General features: G+C 63.3%; 2 protein-coding genes across 5 annotated transcripts; both read right to left on the reverse strand.

Moving 5' to 3' along the window:
* Window positions 1–1356: 1356 nt before the first annotated feature.
* CTRL (chymotrypsin like) lies at window positions 1357–4380 on the reverse strand. The gene is made up of 6 exons (XM_075160859.1): window positions 3337–4380; window positions 3055–3134; window positions 2674–2755; window positions 2390–2570; window positions 1790–1923; window positions 1357–1608 (listed from the first exon to the last, which is right to left on the reverse strand). Exons 1-6 carry the CDS (start codon window positions 3649–3651, stop codon window positions 1447–1449), a joined length of 954 nt encoding a protein of 317 aa, XP_075016960.1. The 5' UTR covers window positions 3652–4380; the 3' UTR covers window positions 1357–1446.
* A 228-nt stretch (window positions 4381–4608) lies between these two features.
* Window positions 4609–14706, reverse strand: EXOC3L1 (exocyst complex component 3 like 1). Of its 4 annotated transcripts, none has more exons than XM_075160842.1 (13): window positions 13840–14706; window positions 12702–12862; window positions 11241–11460; window positions 10262–10922; window positions 9969–10086; window positions 9651–9776; window positions 9442–9542; window positions 8912–9022; window positions 8658–8787; window positions 7506–7628; window positions 6987–7142; window positions 6421–6545; window positions 4609–6244 (listed from the first exon to the last, which is right to left on the reverse strand). In XM_075160842.1, the coding sequence occupies exons 1-13, from the start codon at window positions 13880–13882 to the stop codon at window positions 6142–6144; spliced, it is 2178 nt and encodes a 725-aa protein (XP_075016943.1). In that variant the 5' UTR covers window positions 13883–14706; the 3' UTR covers window positions 4609–6141. The 4 variants fall into 4 exon arrangements, with proteins under 4 accessions (XP_075016943.1, XP_075016942.1, XP_075016945.1 ...); XM_075160841.1 differs by having other exon boundaries at window positions 4609–5886; window positions 7506–7613; window positions 13840–14705; XM_075160844.1 differs by having other exon boundaries at window positions 4609–5886; window positions 6980–7142; window positions 13840–14705.
* Window positions 14707–14749: the final 43 nt, after the last annotated feature.

Below are 14749 nucleotides of genomic sequence, written 5' to 3' on the forward strand. Positions count from 1 at the left end.
TTAGGGGGGAGTAGCAAGGAGCTCAGCCCTCGTGCCCTTCTCCCCTGTGTCCCGGGCGAGGCTTTCCAAGGCAAAGGAGCCCAGGCCAGCAGCTTCACGGGTTTCTCTGCAAGCCCCAGTGCCCTCACGTCAGTTTGCTCCAGTTGCTCTTGCTCCCTGCAGAGCAGACCACTAAATGAAGTGAAATTTTATCCAACCAAGCTAAAACTTATCAGCCCTGAGCTATGCTTGAGCAGCTTTTTTATTTTTTTAAACTCAAGCATTTGGGCCAACCTTTTTTCTTTACCTTCCACTCATGATCTATAACCCTTCCCACGGGTACGTCTGTGTAGCGTCATGCTTTCTCTGCGACTGCCTGATATGAGAGCGATTACAACGTCTTGGGGGCTGTGATTCACGCAGCTAAGGTTTTATATCGCATTCGCGTCACTGGTAAAGAAAAAAACCCCACGCCTCATGTTGGGACAGTCTGATCCTGCTCGTCTCCACTGTGTCCTCATGGCCAGCTCTATTTAAAGCTGCCAGGGACCAGGTTTTAATTCATTGACCATGTGTGAACACAAAACTACTTTTTTTTTTTTTTTTTTTGCACCTGCCATTGTCTCAGGACCCTGTTTGGGTGAAAACACTGCTTTCTTCTGAAAACCTGTCGCCTGGCCTTGAATTTTATTTTCAGCTTCAGATTTTCCTTTGGGATGGCCTTGAGTTTCCCATTCTGTTACCTGGCAAATCTGCACGTGTGAAGCAGCGTGCTGTTCTCCAGCTGACCCTTCCACCTTCCCGAAGAGCTGGAGCTGCCGCTGGCTTTTCTCCCTTTCAGCTCTGTGTTCCCAGGCTGTTACACAAGTTACAGCTTTAAGTTGCAGGCAGGGATCTTTTAAGATCCCGTGCAGCCACCCTCCGTCGCAAGCCGAGAAGCGCTTGCTGGTGCTGAGCCTGGTGAGCTGCAGCTCCGCAGTCCCTTCCCTGGTGGGACCGGCTGGTGCTGGAGACCTTGCAATGGGTCAGTGGAAGGACCATCACAGGTAACTTCACCCACCCTCAACGCCGCGGTGGTCTCTGGGCTGCTGCCAGGGTGTAGATCCGTGTGCTTGAAGACCCCCTGAGCAGCCCTCGAGCCGCAGCCGGCCCTGCTCCCCCTCTGCCTGCGCATCGTGTCCTGCCTTCGCGCCTCCCCAGCGGTCCCAGCTGGGCACCGAGCTCCGGCTCTGGGAGGTGCTGGGGTTCAGGAGAGGAGCACGGGGTGCCCCAGGCTTCCCCCATGCGCCTTCCACTCCGGTCCGCATCGCACCAGGAAAGGAGCCAGAGGCAGCGCTTGGCACAAGCAAACGCTGACACTTTATTACGAAGCGGGGTGCCTGGCTTCCAGCTCAGCCCCTTGCCGGCTCTGCCGAGCTCACCGTGCCGGGAGCAGCGCCCAGCGAAGGGGTCCCTCCAGCGCCGGCTCTATCCCTGAGCAACAACGCGGTCGATCCAGTTTCGGAACTGGCTTACGCGGGTGTACACGGCAGGCGTGCGGACGTTGCAGTTTCCGTTTCCCCAGGAGACGATGCCGATCAAAGTCCAGATGTTCCTGTTCTGGTATACCAGGGGTCCGCCAGAGTCACCCTGCGGAGAAGACACCTCCTGCTTAGTGGTCCCAGCATGTGCTCCAAACTGGTCCCTGCCACCCCAGCCACCTGGTCCCCTGGACGCAGCCAGGTGCTATCGCTTAAATCTCTGGCTCCGCAGACCCCCGTGTCCTCCTCCTCCGCCCTCCCTGCGGTGCAGCGGGACCTCGGCTCCTCACCTGGCAGGAGGAGGCGCCGACCCCGCCGGCACAGAGCATGGAGCTGGTGATCCGGTTGCCCCAGTACTGCTTGCACTGGCTCTGGGCGATCAAGGGCAGGGTTACCTGCTGCAGGCGCACTGCCAAGGCTTGGGCTAGGGGAAAGAAGCACCATTAAATCGCCCCGGCGTCAGCAGCTCTCCTGGGGCCTTTGGGAGCGCACAGGCACCCTAGGCAAGCTCTCGCTGGTGCTCCCAAATACGGGTGCTGCCGTGCAAAGCACCTTCCTCCTCCATGCCAGAGTACCCCTTCTTCCCTGGCCGTGATCGTCGCGTGCAAGCAGCCTGGAGCGAGGGCAAGCTTCTGCCCGTGCACAGTCGCCCCTGGGGCATGCACGCACCCGCCTCCTCAGCACGCACCTACACCCAGGCGTGCACCAACGCACCCGTATGCGCACTTGTACACACCCAGACGGGGTTACTCAACCGCCAAACTCCCCCCTCCCCATGTGTACACGAGGTGTCACCCCCCCAGGTGCCCACGGGCACCCCCGGACCCTGCAGAGCCCCCAGGAAGGACGGCAGCCGCACGCAGCCCTCCCCGAAGCTGCGGCGTACGTACAGTTGGTGTTGGTGCGTCCCCAGCCGGTGGTGACGCACTGGAGGTTGTTGGGCAGAGCCAGGTTGGCGGGGGCCAGGCAGATGGGGGACACGCGGGGTCCCAGCTGGGCGGGCGAGGAGAGCTTCAGCAGGGTGATGTCGTTGTTGATCTTGCGGGGGTCCCAGTTGGGGTTCGTGATGGCCTGCCGAGAAATACCCTAGCGCTTCATCCCTGCCCTCCAGGAGCAGCCGCGGCGCAGAGCTGCAGCCCCATCCCAGCACCGCGACCGCGTCAGCCCGGCTCACCCTGGCCACGGTCTTCACTTGGACAGACTCTGTCTTGGAGCGGAGGTCATATTCCCCGAGGACGACGACGTGGGAGTACGGGCTGCGAGAGGTAAGGGAGTCAGGGGGAGGCGGGGAGCCGGCACCCGAGGTGGGAACAGCACCAGGGGCTGCCGCGGGCATGGTGCACTGCGTGCCCAAGGGGGCCGCGGGCATGGTGCACTGCGTGCCCAAGGGAAGCCACCATGGGGACAGCCGGACAGGGAGCCCCGGGCTGCTCAGTTCCTCAGGTGCTGGCCTTTGGGGCTGTCCCAAGTTGCCGCTCGGCGATGCCCAGCGCGCCCTGAGCCCCTGCCCCTGCTGGGTGGCACCGGCGTGGGCTGGCCGGGCACCGCTCCTCACTTGAATTCGCAGTGGGCTGCCGTGACGACCCAGTTCTCGTTGATCAAGGAGCCGCCGCAGAAGTGGGATCCTGAGCGGGTCTGGGGAGGAGAGAGGGAGGAAGAGCTGGGGCTGGGCAGGCTGAGCCCCCCCCCGCCAAAGCTGGGGGCAGGCAGAGGGTGTCACGGGTCCCCTTGGTGCCTGTCCACCCCCCAACCGTGGTGCCTGGCTCGCCGTGCCGTGCTGCCGCGGTGCTTAGGGCACCGATGCTGCCCCTGCCCGGGGAGTGGGACGGAGCCGTACCTGCAGGGACACCTGCCAGGGCCATGAGCCGGGCACCGCGTCCTGCCCGTTGATGATCCTCTCGCTGTAGTGCACCGAGGGGCTGATGGTGGGCACCCCACAGCCTGCGGGAGAGGCAGAGGGGCACAGGGGTGACCCTGAAAGCTCAGGGCTCGTGCCCGGGGGCTGCCTGTGCCAATGCGGGTGGCTCTGTGTCACCATCCCCAGGGTGCCCCGGTCCTGCTGCACCCGAGGACCTCCCCGCACCTGCGGGCAGCGCTTACCTGAGACGGCGCTGGCAAGGGCCAGGCAGGCAACTGCCCACAGAAACGCCATCCTGGGAGGACACGGCTGTGCCCCCGGGGCCACGAGCTTTATAGCAGCCAGGAGCCGTGTGGCTTGTAGCCAAGCAGGGCAAGGTCCCCCCGCTGCCTCCTGCCAGCTGTGGGCAGTGGTGACGGGCCAAACCTGGCACCTACCTTGCCCCACGCAAGCGGGGACGTAGGAACGTGCTGCCGAAAGGCACCCTGGGGTGCTTGGGCTATTGCTGTAATGAGTTGTGTCAGTTCTCGCTGCCCGTGGAGCTGGAGAGGGAGAGCACCCCAGGGCTGTGACAGGGGGCACAGGGGGCTGCTTGTGGGCACACAGCTGGGGTAGCAGTGGGGCTGGACGTGCTGGGACGGGTGCCAGTGCCTGGGCTGTGGGAGGTCCCCCCGTCCCCAGGCCTGTTTCAGACCTGTTGGCACCAGGGCTGTTTTCCCTTGTGGCCACGAAGCCCTGGCCTGGGACAGCGCCGGTCCCAGCTGGCCGTTCCCAGGGCCACCCCTTGAACCACGGCCCTGGTGCAGGTGACCGTGTCCCAGAGCCAGCTGGGGCAGGTGGGGCGGGCGGACGCCTTCCCAGGCAGGCGGGAGCCGTGGCCAGCGCGGAGAGCTGGGCGAGCACACCGTGAGCCCCAGGGAGGACGGTGGCCACCTCCCCGAGCCGAGGCTGACCCCTCCACCTGAGCACCCCCCACTGCAGCTGCCGGACCCCTCAGCCCAGGGCTGCATGCTGGGGAATGGCGTAGTCCCTCCCAAATCCCCCCGTCACCATCCTGGATGCGCAGGGCGGGGGGGACATAGCGTCTCCCTCATCCCCCATGTCCTTGGCTGATGCTCCCGGGGTGGCACCGGGTGCAGAGAACCATCCCTGGGGTGATGCTGAGCACGGGGATGTACCCCCCGCGCTGTGCCCCCCAGATACCCTCATCCCTGCCCTGACCCCCTGGGGAGCAGAGCCTGGACGCTGGTGAGCGATTGCAGAGCTCAGGCCTTTATTTCTGGCAGTGGTGCTGTGCGAGGACAGCAGGATCAGGCCCGCCGCAAGGCAGGAAGCGTGGCAGAGCGTGGAGGTCTCCCAGGGTGCTGCAGGGGTGGGGCAAGGATGCAGGCACAGGGCCAGCTTTGCTCCTGATCTTCGCATGGCACCCGGGGAGGAGATGACCAAGGGCTGGACAGCAGCAGAGGCTGGAGGGAGAGCCGGTGCCCATCATGGAGGAACCTGGGCCAGGAGGATGCTCAACGCACCAGACACAACTCGGTTCATGCTCTGCATGAGGCTGGAGGGTCTTGGACTCCAGTCCTGTCTTGGGTGCTGGCAAGAGAGCCGGGGCCAGGAGCTGGGCAGGGCAGCAGGGGCTCGGAGCTGTCCCTTCACGCCGGCAGGGTGGATGGCACTACCCAGGGTGGTGAGACCCCGTTGTGCCCTTCTCCTCGGTGGCCGTGAGCCGTGATGAGCCGGCTGAGCTGCTCTCCGCCGTCCGTGCAGGGCCCAGGCTGGCGGAGCAGCAACACCAGACCTCTGGGCTGAGCCAGAGGAAGACCTCCCACGGCTAAAACCCTCCTGCAAGCCTGGGTCTAGCAAGGCTCCCGGCTGCCTTGGAGCTGGGGTGGTAACAGACTCCATGGCCAGGACGCGCCGGCTCAGAGGGCTGTCTGGAGACTCGGGGGAAACCCAAATATCTCTGCAGCCCCACGGAGACGTGGACTCACCCCGGCTGCAGACTCGTGCCCTTTGCTCTGCAGCTCCTCTTTCTCCTGCCGGCAATGGGCCAGACCTGAGCAGCCCTCAATTACCGCCTCAGCAGGCCAGCAAAAGAGCTATGGGTTGATTTTCTCCTGACCCAGGTCTCCCGGGGCTGGTGCTTGTGGGGAACAGCCGGCTCAGCGAGGCAGGACCGGAGGAGGACGGCACGTATCCAGACTGTCCCCAACACAGGGCAAGGTGCTGCGCCTAGGGGATGCCATGTGTCACCTCCGTTCTCCCTACGCGCCGCCTCGGAGATGTCCTGCGTGGTCCGTACGTCCGTGGGGGCAGCGGGGAGCAGGCCGTGGGGTGCCGCGTCAGGCACACTTGCCCTTGCGAAGGCAGAAGGGCAGCTCCGGAGCAGGGACCAGGATGGTGCTGAAGATGGGCCGGTAGCTCTCGGGCAGGACCTGGGGGTGCTGCGCCATCATTTCCAGCACCATGTGCCGCACCTCCTTGGAGACGTCACCCCGCAGATCCAGCAAGGTGGAGATGTGCTCATCGCTGGGCAGAGAGCAAGGGGTGAGTCCGGGCACAGCTGGCCCACGGCACCATCCGCAGGGCCCTCGCAGTGCTCGGGTCCTGCAAACCTCCCATGATCCAGAGAAGCTGAGCCGAGGCCAGGGCGAGCCGGTACTTTGCATCAGCCAAACTTTAAAATTTGCTTGAAAATAACCCCACAAAGCTTGTCAATTTGGTTTTGACATTTCATGGGGTTCGGCTGATTCTGACATTTCCAGTTTGGTGTTTTGTGATTTCTCACAACTTTTTTGGCCACCAAATACAGACGGGTGAATGCCACAGCAGAACTGCTTTTTCCTTTACATCTTTGCCCTTGGGACTTTGCAAGAACCCCTCAAATCTGGAGCATGGGAAAAGGAAACCTCAGGGAGGAGGGGGAAAAAGCTCAGGTTTCTGCCTGCTCTACAGCATAACCTCACGGGGTCCAGCTCAAGCCTGGCTCCGCTGGGCAGGCTCATGCCTCCCCCATCTCAGGGAGAGCAGAGCTGGGGGGCTCTGAGAGCAGCAGCTTCTCACCTGGCGTCAGGGTACTTGGTGATGAAGCCCAGCACCTCCAGGCTGAGCAGTGCCGGGTCTTTGAGGCAGATCAGCTCCCGCAGGGCAAAGACGGCCTCCAGGCTCTGCTGGCTCCGGTCCAGACCCTGGGAGGGAGAGTGGCCACGTGTGAGACTGGGAGGAGGCCACCGCGGTGGCCAGTGAGACGCAGCCCGGTCCTCAGTGCCCACGTGGGGACCTGGGCCCTGGTGGCTGGTGTCTCCCCACTCAGCGTGTCCCACCGATGGGTGCTGGCTCGCCCCAAGGCGAGACGAGGCTGTGCAGCCTCACCAACCTGCGCTGGGCAGGATGGGTGGTCCCCCGAGTCCCTAATCCAGTCAGTTCCTCCCATCTTGGCTTCACAACTGCCCAAGCGTAACAGCCACGTCTCGATCGCGGGCTGAGGTACCCACCCCATCTGCTGTGGGCTGGAGGGGAGCAGGAGGGCGACGGGGATGAGCTATGAGCTCCTTGCACCGACCTCGCTGTGCAATGCTCCCCTCCCATGGCCCAGCCCCGGCTCCCCGCCACACTCGGGCACCCCTCACCAGGCCACAGAAGAGCTCCCGGAGCTGCGTGGCGTCCTGCAGCAGGCGGTCGCAGAGCTGGCCCCGCTCCTCCTTGCTCTTGCACACCATCTTCTTCTGCATGAGTGCCCGCAGGTACTGGCTCGCCACCAGGAGCTCGCTCTCCGTCAGCAGGAGCTGGGCAGGGGAGAGCTGTTAGCGCTGGGCATCGCCTGGGCGTCGGACCCCAACTGCCCAGGGAAAGGGGCTGGATGCAACACCAAGCCGTGGGGGCAACCTCCTGGGAAGACCCCTGGCCAGAGGGACAGAGTAGGTAGCTAAATTTGGGGGAAACCCTGAACATCTCTGCGTGAGATGTTCAGCCCTCTGGGCTGCTCCGGAGGATACGGGCTCTCCGGCAAACCCAGCAGCGACTGCATCCCCGCTCCCCTCCCAGCTCCCTGCTGCCTCTGGGCTGCCTCTGGCACCCCACCATGGTACCCAGCTGCCCAACCTCCTTGGCCCACAGCCATCTGAAGCACAGCCCGCAGCAACCCGTACCGTGAAGACGGGTTTCCTGACGCGGGAGAAGTCCTTTGCGTACTTGTCAATCACTTCGCACATGCTGCTGACGAGCTGGGACCCGGAGAGCCACTTGCGGGAAGGCAGCTGCAGGCAGAGGGGCTGAAAGAAGCAGAGGAGCAGCGCACGGCGCCCTGCATCGCATTGCTCTCGCAGCAGCTGCCAGCTGCGGGGCGGCACGACATCCCACAGCCGCTGCCCGCCTGCTGCCTGGCAGCACGACCGCTTTGCCTTGCAAAACCCCCAAGCGCCCGCTGCCAGCCGAAAGTCAACATAAAATAGAAGAGTGGTCTAAATTAGGAAATTATGGAAATACCCTGGGGCTGCCCCTCCCTGAGACCCAGGGATCCACATTTTGGGGCTTTATCTGGGTCATGATGCCCCACCGTGGGCAGCACCTGAGGTCTGGGCAGCAAGCTGCTCCTCACACACCCGCTTTTGGCCTGTCCTGCTGTGATTTTATTTTTAATTTCCACTCCTCTCCACTTCCCTTGTGTAGACATAACACGTGTTTGGCCGAGGGCTTTGACCTCCTAGTCCTCCCCTGCTGTCCTTGCCTGCCTTCCTGCCTGCAGGCAGACATTCCCTCTACGTCTCTGCTGGGGCCGTGGCAGTCTGCGAGCATTTCACCCTTTAGCTGCTCCTTTGTTTTCACGGCATTCAAGCCCTAAATAGCAATGCCATTAATTATTCCAGATTTTTGGTCCAGGCTCCAGGAAAGCTAAATTTGACTACGCTGGCAGGAAACGACTCGGGCAGTTGCAGATGGGCTCATATCCTCTGCACGAACGTTGCCTCTCTCCTGTTTGGTTTTCTGCCACGAAACAGCCATAAAAAGGAGCGCGAGGCAGCCTGGGCGGGCTGTGGCTCCCGGTCTCTGTCGGTTAGTAGTTTGGGGGCCACAAGCCATCTGCCCCAGCGATACAGGGTGGTGCTGGCTGGCGACAGACATCGCCTGAGCTGCGGGTGGTTTATCAAGGTCTGGGAGCCAGGCTGGCAGAGACGCCTGCAGGATGATAGCAGGCCGTGGGGTACGTGGCGGGGATCCTGGGGGTGTAGCAGTAGGGCTGTTCTTGCTGGGGCCGGGTTTGTGGCAGCCCTGCCAGCCTCAGGGGCTGTGGACAAACGTACCTGCAGGTCCAGGAGCAGCTCCTCCAGCAGCAGTTGGCAGGCTTTCTTCTGCGTCCTGTCTAGAGCAGCCCGGAGGGATGTGGGGACTTCTCTGCTGGCAGTGTCGGGGTGCAGGGAGGAGACAGAGGAGCTAGGAGAGAGAGAGGGAGGGGACGGGTAGCCTAGGAAGCACGGTGGGGATACTGGTCCCACATGGGGATGGGGAGTGGGGAGTGGGATTGCTACAAGACCTACAAGGTGCTGGTGAATGTTACCTGAGAGCCAGGTTGTTGTTGAGCATGGCCAGAAGATAGGAGACATAGTACTTGGGTATGGTACGGTCCTTCTGGTGCTCCTTCCCGCATTGCACTAGGGCTTCCCGCAGACTGCAACACAGCGAGTCAGCCATGATGGGCGGGCAGAGCCCCGGACGTCCCACCACGAGGCGCTGGGGTGCTCTTGGGGGCACGTGGACCTCCCACAACCCTCCCAGCTCACTTGGCTCTTTTCAGGCCCTGCCCCCAGGTTGGAGAGTGATGGTTTGTTGGGTAGGGTGGGACAGTGGGACCCCTTGGGAGAGCAGGGCTCGGCGCTACCAAAGGGGTGCTTGGGGCAGCAAGCCCTGGGAGCTGATGGCCCCCAAGGGCTGAGGCAGTAGCCCCATGGGTGGACAGGCTGCTGAGCCTTCTGTGACCTGCATGAGCGCTGGGTGCCCCACACAAGATCTCCACCATCAGCCTATGATGCTTGGCCATGGGTCCCAGGGTCTGTGGGGACGGGCCCGGGTGCAAGGGGCTCCACTGACCGGCCCAGAAATGCCTCGAGCTCCTCCAAGGCCATCTTGTAAACCTTCTGCTGCAAAGAGTTGGTGATCAAGGAGGCTACCTGGATATTCTCATTCAGCATCTGCACAGGGAGAGGAGAGTGGAGGTGAGTCAGTGGGAGGCTGCAGGCCTCAGCCCCCCTTTTTGGGGGCTCTCAGCATGGCCATGCCCCATGGTGCTGGGGACCCACCTGCATGACAATGACGGGCAGCGCTGACTGGAAGAAGCCCTGATGGTCCGTCTCAGGTTCCTCTTCCCTGAACCATTCCTTGAACTCCACCTCCAGGGTCCTCTGCATCCACTCGAGCACGCTAGCCTGCGGGATGGATGCCCACCACGGTCAGCCCAAGGAGCCGGGTACCAACTCCCTTGAGACCCAGCACATAGCACAGCAGCGAGTCCTGGGCCTCGTCCCACAGGCTCACGTTCTCCTGCTGCTGTCAGAGCAGATGGTGGCTCAGTGGTGGTCATTGGGTCCCCGTACCCATTGACTGTCCCGTTCACTCACCTGGACTTTCACCACGTACTTCCTCTCTGTCTGATCCACGAGCTCAGGGGACATCAAGGGACCCAGAGCAGAAATGTCCACTTCTGGGAGAAGGTCAGGGTGACCCATCATCTTTGGGCTGGAGGGCAGAGGTGGGACAGAGCTGGGAAGACCTGTGTTTTCCAGCAGTTCCTACCTCTCCCTCTGCCCAGCCCAGGCAGCTGGGGCCACCCTCCCAACCCACCCGTGTGCTGGTGGACAACCCGGCTCTCCACAACCTCCCCTGCTTGGTTGGTGCTGGGGTTGGTGCTGACCTGTGGTACACACAAAGCGCCCACTCAAGGAGGAGGAAGAGCGCCTGTTTGTCCAGGTCCTCTCGGAGGATGTCCTGGAGGTGGCTGGTGAGGGCCTGGTGGTAGGTGGCAGTGCAGACGCTGAGGATGTTGTAGTGAGCTGGGACGCACTGGACCATCAGGTCCTTCACCACACGCAGCTCAGATACGACGTCCTTCTGCAGCGCTGCCAGGTGCCTGGCCAGCCCTGGCCCCTGAGTGTCCATGCGAGTGGCACGAAAGTGGGCTCCTGTGATGGTCTCCTGGAGAACGTGGTAAAACTTCTGCCTCCAGCCCTTTGGGCGGCCAGGGGGCAGGAAGGTGGCCTCCAGGAGCAGAGTATCATCTATTTTCTCCTCCCGCTCGATGATCCGTACAGCGGTGACGAAGAGAACTGGGTCCTCGCGCACCAGCCGCAGGCTGCTGCCCACGATGTCCCACAGCTGCTTGGCCAGGCTCTCGTTGAGCTCCTGCAGGCCACCGAAGTAGGACAGCACAGTTGCCTGGGCACTGGAGAGCCCGCGGAGGTGCAGCTGGGAGAGGATGTCGTCCCGGAGGTGCTCCATCATCATGAGCTCCGCGTGGGCCTCCAGGAGGTGCTGCCCACGGAGCAGCTGCAGGGTATGGGAAAAAACCTCGTGGACTGTGGGAGAGGGAGGAGAGATGCCAGGATTGAGTGCGGGGGGGCAAAGAGGGTCGGCACCGGGGTCACGGGCGCAGGTTAGGCAGGGAGATAGTGAGGGGAAGGGGCTGAGATCTGGGGCTCTGGGAACACGGTGCTGGATCAGGCCCTGGGGAGGCAGTGGCATCTCCATCCACAGAGACTTTCCAAACCCAACCGGCAAAGCTGGAGCGATCTGCTCCAGCTTTGCCGCCAGCCCTGCGCGGAGGCCAGGGTTGGACTGGAGTTCTCCCCAGGGCCTTCCAGCCCAAATCCACGAGGATCGGGCCAGTGCCTTACCCGAGAAGAGCTGGGGCAGCACCTGGACCACCGAGGCCAGCTGCACGTGCTCCGCCGTCAGCGCCCGCATCTGCTGGAGGCCCTGGAAGCGGTCTGCACTGTCGAGCAGGGCCCACCGCGCAGCCCCCAGGTCCTGGCACACGCTCTGCATCTCCTGGGCCGCCGACCGCAGCTGCTCCAGCCCCGCGCCCACCCCCTCCAGGTAGGACTGGACAGTTGACTGGGGAGCAGAAGAGGGCGGAGGGGCAGTGGAGCTCTCAAAGGCTGGAGGACTCAAGCACCATTTGCCCCAGCTTTGCCAGGTCTCTCTTACAGGCACTCCCCCAGCCCCACGAGGTCACATCTGCCTCATCATGCCATCATATCTCCCAGACCTTCTGTGATGACCCCATCCCATCAGACCCAAGCACACCCAGCTTCAGGAAACCCGCTCCAGCAGCAGGAATGGCTGATTTCACCCCCTTCTGGGTAAATTGAGTCATGGTGACTATTTATGGGGTGGGAGAAGGGCTGTGCGGGAGGTAGAAGAAGGGCATCACTTTGGGATGACCAAGGCAGCAAGGTGAGCAGTAACCAGATGTCTCCTTTCAGTTTTAAAAGATTACTTTTCTTCTGCAAAATATTTGCAGGCCAGAGGGCCCCCGTGTGCCCCCCAAGGCACATTAATGGGATGAAACACCTCAGTGGCCGTATGAACCCTCCTCCAAAATGGATTTCCATCTTCTCCAGCCCTGCAGCGGCACTGGCACATCTCCATGCCTTGTCCGCCCATTTAACTCCCGGCTCCTGGTGCCAAGAAGCACTTTTACCCAGCGTCACCAGAAGCAAGTCGTTTTCTCCAAGGCCATGTCATTTAAGACAAGTTGCCTCCTGGACAATTCACCCACATTCAGGTAGGAGAAACCATCTCCAAAATAATCAGAAGGTTGGGGTTCTCAGACTGATTGGCTCCTGGGGTTAATTGTTCCTCAGATTATGCAAAAAGGGTCGCCCTGAGCGGGGAGGTGTGCACGGGGACGGGGGACGGCCCAAACTGATGTGTGCGGAGATGGAGTTTCTCCCGCGGGACCTGCAGGCAGGGGCAGGTTGGAGCTCTGTGCCTCCTCCCAGCCGTGGGGAAGGGGAGCTTTGGTGCTGGGATGGGACGGTGATGGGGAACGTTGACTCCTGCGCACGGGATGTGCTAACACCCTCGGTGTTTTGTTTTGAAGGATGGTCAGAGACACGGGAGACTCATTTTAACACTTCAGAAACTACCCAGGGGGAGGGCAAGGAGCGGGGGTTTACCAGACCTTTTCCCCCAAACAATTGCATTTCTCCCACCAAGCGCCAGCCAAAGGACAAGATTTTTCCAGAGGTGGGGAAAAAAAGATGACTTAATGCAGAAGGGGGGACCTTGGCCGAGATCCCTGCTTGGGGAGGTTGCGGGCGTCCATGGGGTGGGCTGCGGCAAACACCCACCTTCAGCCGGGACTGGATGGAGCTGTTCCTCTGCGTCTCTCGGCTCCGGTACTGCCCGAGCCCCTCCAGCTTCTCGGGGCAGTAAAACACCCCTGAAGCCCATTTCAGAGCGGCTCCTCTCGCCAACTTCTCAGCCTTCTCCGCTTCCGGCCACTCCTCATCTGAGGACGAAGCCAGGGGTTAACGAGTGCAACGAAGCCTCTCCCGGCGGGGCAGGAAGGGCCCCTGCGGCCAGAGGCAGGAAGCTGGCCGCCAGCGGACGTCCAAGCACACCCAGATGTGGGAAGCTGGACAGCACGGCAGCAAGCGGGTCCTTCCGCGAGGGCCCCCCGAGATGCCACCAGCGTGGACCGGGGTCGTCGCAGCAGCCGGGGTGAAGGTTGTCCCGGGGAGCTGTCACCCAGCCTGCCAGCTCGGCTTGGCTGCTGAGCGCATCCCCATTGCTCCCCAAACGCAACGCGGGGATGTCTGAGGGGGGTCTGATGCCGCCTGGGAAGCCCTCGGCAGGGCTGAGGCTTCAGCAGTGAGTCAGCAGGAGGGATGGTACGCTCTCGTATGAAGGAGAGCCAGGCTGAGGTGAAGATGGGAGGCTCCCGGTCTCCCAAAGGCACCCACGCAGCTGTGGGGGGCCACAGCGTCCCCCTTTGGCACAGGGTGCAAAGCCATGCCAAAGGCCTTCTAGCCAGCATGGAGAGCTGAGAACCAGTGCAGTTATCACACGCCAGCCCCCATCCCCAGTGCCTGTTTCATCATTTCCCCCTGCTCCATCCCCGGCAACTTCCCAGCTTGGGGCTCACCGCAGCCCCGCAGGGATGTCACCCAGTCCCAAGCCGGGCTCTTGCTCTGCTGGGGAGCCTGCCTGCACGGGCACCCTCCGTGACTGGGGGGCTTCGGAGGAGGCCAGCGGCTTTGAGGACGAACTGTGCGGCGAGCAGCGCTGCCCCCGGCGCAGGTCAGAAGGCAGAGCCGGGCTTCCACTCCCCCCAAAAGCACAAGGCACCGGCCCCGGCACACAGAAAAGGTCCAGGGGTGGTAAAGCAGAGGGCGGGGAGCCCCCAAAACACGCTGAGAGCAGCAGCATCCCTCCCCTGCCCAGCACCGCCGGCTCCCCGGGGGGTGGCCGCATCGTCCCCGTTACCTCTGGGGCCCGCGGCGCGCTCCTCCTGGGCAGACATGCCCATGGTCTCCAGGCTGCGGGGGCCGGGGCAGGGCTGCGCGGAGGAAGCCGGCAGCCGTTTCCTCAGCCGGAGCAGCCGCTCTCCTCAGGGCTTCATTGTGTTCCCGCGGCCACGCTCAGGACGTCAGGAACTGGGGGCGGAGGGGAGGGGGGACACGGGAAGGCGCCGTGGCTGCCGTAGGCCTCGGGAGTAGCAATCACGCCCTGCCCGGCACCCCCCGGCTCCCCCTGGGCGCGCAGCCCCTCTGGCTCGGGGAGGACAGACGGGTGCCCGCGGTGCCCCTGAGGGACAGCGGCCCAGGCCAGCGCCTTCACCCCACCGTCCGCACCCATAGCGGGAGCCCAGCCGAGGACGGAGCAGCCGGGAGAGGGTGCGCCTCTGACAGCCCAACCCGAAGGCGAGAGCGTGGGGAAGCGGGGATGGACCCTTCCCGCCTGGGATGGACCTGGAGACGTCCCCCCCCGCCACAAACGGCCTTCACCGGGCACAGGCCGGAGGATTCGCCCCCAGACCGGGTGTTTTGGAGCAGGCGAGCAGCGAAGCGCTTGCTTCGCCCAGGCGGTGCGAGGGCTCGCGCGGTTAGGGACGGGATGCACGGTACCACGGCTCGGGGCGGGCGCACACCCCGGGTTTACCCTGGGCCCCCCCGGGCCCTGCCCACAGCAGGCAGCCGCCGCCGGCCGTCACACCGCCGGCAGCTGCCCGGGCAGACGCGGCCTGAGGCGGTGCCCGCAGCGGGAGCCGCCGGCCGCCGGCCCCGCACGGAAGGGGCGGCTCCCGCCGGGGAAAGGCCCGGCCGCGCTGCCCGGCAGCCCCGGCCCCGCCGGGTCCCCTCAGGGAGCGGCCGTGGCGCTTTGCCGTCGCCCCGCG

This window comes from Calonectris borealis, chromosome 12 (assembly GCF_964195595.1).
Source record: "Calonectris borealis chromosome 12, bCalBor7.hap1.2, whole genome shotgun sequence".
In the NCBI taxonomy this organism is placed as follows: Eukaryota; Metazoa; Chordata; class Aves; order Procellariiformes; family Procellariidae; genus Calonectris; species Calonectris borealis.

Bases quoted from the DNA above. Each gene is read 5' to 3' on its own strand.
- CTRL (XM_075160859.1), bottom strand. From the start codon at position 3,651: ATGGCGTTTCTGTGGGCAGTTGCCTGCCTGGCCCTTGCCAGCGCCGTC. The intron at 3,135-3,336 runs GTACGGCTCCGT...TCTCCTCCCCAG, and splicing joins CCTGGCAGGTGTCCCTGCAG to ACCCGCTCAGGATCCCACTT. The intron at 2,756-3,054 runs GTGAGGAGCGGT...TACCTCTCGCAG, and splicing joins GCAGCCCACTGCGAATTCAA to CCCGTACTCCCACGTCGTCG.
- EXOC3L1 (XM_075160840.1), bottom strand. From the start codon at position 13,882: ATGGGCATGTCTGCCCAGGAGGAGCGCGCCGCGGGCCCCAGAG. The intron at 11,461-12,701 runs GTGGGTGTTTGC...TCTGCTCCCCAG, and splicing joins CCATCCAGTCCCGGCTGAAG to TCAACTGTCCAGTCCTACCT. The intron at 6,546-6,986 runs GTGAGGGGTGCC...TCTCCCTCCCAG, and splicing joins GGGAGCTCTTCTGTGGCCTG to GGTCTGGACCGGAGCCAGCA.